This window comes from Nothoprocta perdicaria, unplaced genomic scaffold (genome assembly GCF_003342845.1).
Source record: "Nothoprocta perdicaria isolate Ctin4 unplaced genomic scaffold, notPer1 scaffold_33, whole genome shotgun sequence".
In the NCBI taxonomy this organism is placed as follows: Eukaryota; Metazoa; Chordata; class Aves; order Tinamiformes; family Tinamidae; genus Nothoprocta; species Nothoprocta perdicaria.
In genome coordinates, this window is record NW_020455566.1 from 2090609 (window position 1) to 2096608 (window position 6000).

The 6000-nt window shown below is 45.1% G+C and overlaps 1 protein-coding gene across 3 annotated transcripts in view; it reads right to left on the reverse strand.

Moving 5' to 3' along the window:
- The window catches only part of LOC112950710 (zinc finger MYM-type protein 4), a 31856-nt gene extending 25933 nt beyond the window's left edge, over positions 1-5923 (reverse strand). For 2 of the 3 annotated variants that reach the window (XM_026043321.1, XM_026043320.1), the window contains exon 1: positions 5879-5915. Coding sequence is in view for 1 of the 3 variants with exons in the window: in XM_026043318.1 (XP_025899103.1) it covers positions 5879-5923 (45 nt within the window). In the remaining 2 variants the exon portion in view is untranslated. Of the gene's footprint in view, positions 1-5878 lie in introns of all 3 variants that reach the window. The other variant, XM_026043318.1, reaches the window with a different exon arrangement.
- Between the last annotated feature and the right edge of the window lie 77 nt (positions 5924-6000).

Consider the following 6000-nt stretch of genomic DNA (forward strand, 5'->3'; position numbering starts at 1 on the left):
TTCTTTCTCACTAGCTAGAATAGTACACAAAACAATCTTTTGTCTATTCAGGTTTTAAAAAATAAACAAACAATAACACAAAAATGGTGATAAATTCTGTCAGGTATTTCTAGACGTGAAAGATTAAAAAGTAAAATGTCAGGCTTTATATCTGGTCCAACAAAATCTTCAATGAAATTATTGTTGCTAAAATAAATTACACAGTGAGTTTGCTTTAAAATAGCTATTTTTTACAAACAGAAAAACAGGTCTGTTTTATAAAAATTATTCTGCTAGATACACTGCTACATTTTGTTCTAATTACACACTAGACACCAGGGAAAATTGTTACATCCATAGTACTCACCCCTTCTTTGCTTGGAGCGGGTGACAGAAGGACACCGTTTATGGTTTAAGACAATGTGCTGATTTGCAATAACTAAAAAACCTGTTCAAATACTACAATATCATTCAAAGTTGCCATAGCACCCATGAACCAAACAATAAATTATTATGACGCAATATAAAGGCAGAAGCTGCCCTGTGGCTACAATATTGTTCCGTATGCAAAATAAAGAAGTACTTTAAAGAAAAAAAGAATCGTAACAACTTAACACACACAGGCACATATCTTTCTAGCAAGCCTTTTGGAGTCTGATCTTAGGGTTTAGTGCATCCATAAGCAAACTGCGGAGAAGAAACAGAGATGTTAAGAATAATGCAATTAAAAAAGAATAAAAGGCGGAGATTTTCTCAGTTTGTTGTTTGAGAACTCCTATAGAATGCTGCATACACCCCCCACCGCAGAATTTCATAGACTCCTAAGGCATGTATATATATATATATGTGTGTGTGTGTGTGTGTGTGTGTGTGTGTATACATATATATATATTTTTAAAGTAATTTGGCTTATAATTCCTATTCTGGAACGAGGTGCAATACGATGAGGAAGCGTCCCCTGACCTTTTACACATGACACCCCTAGGAGAGCTGCTGGGCGCTGCGCTGCAGCGCGCCGGGAGGAAGGGCGCGCGGCGCGAGCGGGATGGAGCGGCCGCTCTCGCCCGCAGCTGCGTGCGCAGCGCAGCGCGGCAGCCGCGCGGGCCCTACCTGCCGAGCACCTAGGGAGGAAGGAGCAGAGGGTAACAAAGAGCCGGGTGCTGCGGATACCTGCTACAGGAAAAGAGCCACTGCGGCAGGAAGAGAACCCGGCGGGGTCAGGCGAGCCATAGAGCTGGCGCGCGGAGCCGGAGCCGGCCTGCAGAGCCCCCTAGCCGCCCCGGCCGGCTGGGCTCCCGAGGCCGGCCGGCCGGCACCGGTGGGGAACGGATGCAGAGCGAGCGGCTGCGGAGCCCTGGAACCTCATGGCTTGGGCGAGCTCCGGCCTTCGGGCTTGAGGGGGCATGTGGGGGCTTCGGAGACACCTGGATTTTAGCTACAGTCACTGCTTTAGTCTAAATAGATGCATGCTCTGATGGGGGAATGTAGAGGCAAATCCAAACAAACATCCATACACGCAAAAAGACAAAGGCAGGCATTTTTCTGATCCTTAGGGCTCAAGGAATACAATTACAGGTTGTCTCTGCATCTTAAGTTTTTAGGTTTCTGATAATAAGATTAAGGCATGTGCTGATAACATTTTGTATTTGCACGGGTAGATACCAGCAGGTAATTCAGCACATAAAGTTACTCCTTCCTAGTCCCAGATTTTTTTTTTTTTTTTGACATTTCTGGGTTTTCTGACTATCCGATTCCAATCAAAACCTCTGCCACCTTTTACCTGTGTCTTCCGTATCTACCAAGCACACACACACGCTGAACAGTGTTACAGAAATGCATGAGGCCAAGCAGGTCAGCCTGCCAAATACACAGAATGTTACAGGGTGTCTTATCTCTTCTCAGTGTTCTGGTGTTTTGAATCCATACCTATAAACAAATCCTTGCCCATCTCCCATTCCTCAAATAGTTTTGAAAAGGAACCGGCTTCATACTGAAGGCTTCAGCTTGCAACAGTTTTTGCAAAGCCACCAGAATAAGATACTGGGATCTGAAGCCTGCCAAATGCACAGGCTTTGCAAATTAAGAAACACACATGCACAAAAACACAAATAAAGCAAACTAAGACATCACGTGTAAGGCTTTCTTGAAAAAACCCTATAACTTCTTCCTCCAAACCCTCCTCCCTAGCTATGTGCTGAGCACTTATTCTGCTTAAAGCTTTACACAAACAATCTGTGACACCAGGAGACTGGACACACTAAATCTCTAAGTGAACTGAAATCAGGGTAATTCCTATTCTCACAGCATAAATAAAATAAAATAAAATAAAAAAAAGCTAAATTGAAGTAAATAAAGTTACACATACATATAACCAAAATCAGACTGGTGTCTGCATCAAACAAGACATGCTTGTGATGTGATATCTAGCAAGTAATTATTCCAAACCAAATATTTCACTTTAGTTACCAATTTTATCACCCCACAAGAAGGACAGCATTTCCCAGATTACAAACACATACTGAAATATTTTGGCCAAAGATTTCAAAAGAGTAGCTATAATTTATTTAGAAGATTATGCGCTGCAAAGCCCAAAATCCCCTTAATTCCATTTAACTCAGAAGCTGAGTCTGTCATTAATAGAAAGTCATCATGTCCTTTAAGGAAAAAATAGTGCACAGAGTACCACTAAAAACCATTGAGGTTAACAATCTGGGGCTGGAGGACCAGAACACTACAATCCAGGAAAAAACCGTTTACTCAATATCTCATTCATTTACTCAATTAGCCATCTCAGTCATTATTTTGCTAATAGCTACGTTACTCTTAGCAAACTAATCTTTAAAGAAAGTGATACACGCATAAATCCCAAGCCGTCCACTTTTCATTATAATCTGCAACAAGCCTCAAGATGGCTTTGTGTGCAAGTCAGGAAAATTCGCAAACGTAGCACCTTCTGCTTGCTGATAAGCACAGCAGGGAGCATCAGTCCTCCTCCGTGGGACGGTTTATATGTTATCTACCATTAGGTATTGCAAGGCTTTCTTTCCCCTTCTCATACAAGTTACGTGCTGGCAACAATTGGGCGTGAAAGCAGGAGCCTGTACCTATAAGCAGCTTCCTCTACTTCAATGTTTTTGTCCTTAAATAAAGTCACCCACTCTACTGTATTCTTCAAAGTATCCCAACTGGTTTCTTTTTGGCCTGTCTTCTTTCCTGCTCCTACGAAAACTGTTATTTCTCTCTTTCACATGGCTACAATTCCAGTCTTGTTTGTAGCTCTTCTATTTTTTTTTCCTATGAATGAGTAGTTCTTAGAATGGGCACCTTACTTGGTGGTTCCACCTTCTTTGCAGGTACTATTACAGGCATCCAAGGCTCTTCAGAATTAAATGCCTGAACACATGTAAAAACAGGCAGAAAAAGCACTCCTACTGTGTGATGAGAGCTCTGCCAAGCTCCTGCCCTGGAGCACTTGAGAACTGCCCTATTACCTAAACAAACAAGACTCTGCACAAACCCAAAGTGCCTGCGAAGAAACGAACACTTATCATAGTGAGGTATTAAAAGAAATACTGACCCATCTCTTCTTTTCACCTGTGTTCAGGCAACTAAACATTAGTTTTATAGGTCAGTTGGTCAGGCTGGAAAGAAATTCCAGTGGAAATGGGGAGGCAGTTCAGAAGGCAACCAACCCATGCTGCCCTGGCACTGCACAGATGATCTTTCAGAGATCTCCATCTCTTTCACTGATGGTAGAAAGAGTCCAAATAACCTCAGCTAGAATGGACGGACAACTCTTTGACAGGTACAGCTTATAATATGAAGATGAGAAAATGGAAAATACATTTATTTCTAAACTCTTTCCCTGTAGGTTGCTAGGAAAGCAAAATCAAGAATCAATGATTGGTCCTACGTTTACCATGTGCAGTTCAGTAAGGAGCATTTCAGCACTGGCACAATGGGACGGGCACAACAAGGCCACGCTGCAGCGCTGCATCTTCCACAAACATCCAGCCTTCCTGCGCCTGGGTATCTGGCTCAGCACTCTCCTGTGCTAACATCTGCCAGGGAGTCTTGGATAAACTTCTCCAAGGTCTTAAGAGAAATGTAAATATTTTTCGGAACCTAGACCGATCATCAAACATTCAGAATAACTGGGTGAAAAAGAGCAAATGTAAAATTTAAGTTACAGTCTGTCATATTTAAAAACATTTACCTACAGTACAGAGCAAATATGGTAATGAAAAATTAAATAAATTACTGCCAGTTTTCAAAAATAAACAAACAAGAAAAACTACGCAAAATTCAAAATATTTCAAAAACAGACGTTATATTGCTATAGGCCATCCACTTATCTATTCTCACCAAACTAATTTCCACATGCCCAAGTCTCAAATTCCAGCATTTAGTACTGAACATCACAAACTGTCCTACCTAATTCAATGGGTTGACAGTGCGGTTGCAAATAAATGATCGTTCTATTTAAAATGTGAACTGTTCAAGACAGTGACATTACACCCAAATTAAAGCCAAAGAATCTAGAAAGCTGCCAGAGATGACAGCACGTGAGACGCTCTCCATGATGTGCCATGGGAAACCAAATTCGTGGAGCCTGCTGGACTCAGCATCTACTACATGATTATCCTGGTGATTTTTTCCTTTTTTTGCCTCATACCAATGAAGAAGATGCTACTTAAGATTACAAGATAGCTTAGGTTGGAAAGGACCTAAGGAAAGTCTCTATCCTGATCCAAGGTTGGCTATAACGTCACACTAGGTTGTTCCTGGTTCATCCAGGCTCTTCTTGACAGCCTCCAAGGACAACTTGCTTGCTGCTGTGGCCTCAAGCTGTTCCAAAGCTTGAGTGCACATCTGTACATGTCTGTACATGTCTGTATATCTTCTAACATTTTACTTACTGGTACTGAAGTTCTATTTAATATTTCCTAAGTTACTGTCCCACCTTCAGCCACCTCTCTCTGAATACCCTACAGTTAGCTGCAATCTTGGTCTTAAGAGACTTAAAAAAACCTGAGGAACATTTATGAGCAATTCCACAAAGCTCTTTGGGATTACTCGTAGGTACATGGAAGTACAAATGTCTGAAAGACGTGGGTTTAACACTACGATGCTCTTTTCCGTAGTTGCAGAGCAGCTGAACAACGTGTGAAGAGCTCCTCCAATTGTGCTCTTGAGAGTCAACTCTTCTGTTTAGCAGCAGCGAGTTTCCCGTTGCCTGAAATAATGCAGCAACTGAAACTTCTCTCACACAGTGAGCAGGAAGATTTGGGCAGTTCTCAAGGCTGGGGATTGGAAAGCTCCTCATCCCTACGGGAAGCGGACAGCTCAGGCACTGGCAGCGGATGACGGGCCCTTCCACAGCACCTCAGGTTCACACTTGATCTCTCTAAAACAAGGTTTCCAACCTAAAGCCACCTGCTCGCAGGAAGGAGGCCCAAACCACCACAAGATCAGCGGGAGTGCTGCTAAAAAACTTAATTTCCCTCAGTTCTGTCACAGGTTACGGCACACGGACTGGACAGCCCCCCAGCTTTAAAGACGGGGTGTCCCTTGGTACATTGCCATGCCTGGGATGCTCCGAGGCCCCGAGCGCGAGGTGGGTGGGGAGGCGACGCCGCGAGGCTGAGGCGGTGTCGAGGCCGCACGCGGACACGAGGCCGCACACGAGGCCGCACGCGGACACGAGGCCGCACGTGGACACGGGGCCGCACGTGGACACGAGGCCGCAGCCAGGCCCGTCCCTCGACGGCTCCGGACGCGAGGGGCACGGCAGGGGTGGGGGGGGCTCCACCGGCCCGGGGCGGGGAGGGGGGCCGGGAATGCCCCCGCCCCTTGACCCCTCCCCTTTGACCTCCCCGCGCCCCCTCCCCTCACTCACCCTGGCGCAGGCTCCGGCTCCCTCCTCCTCCGCGGCCTCCGCCATGCTGCGCCCCCCCCTCGGCTCTCCCTGTGCCAGCCCGGGCCGGGGGGGGGGGTCGCTCCCTCGCAGCCTTGCGAGCC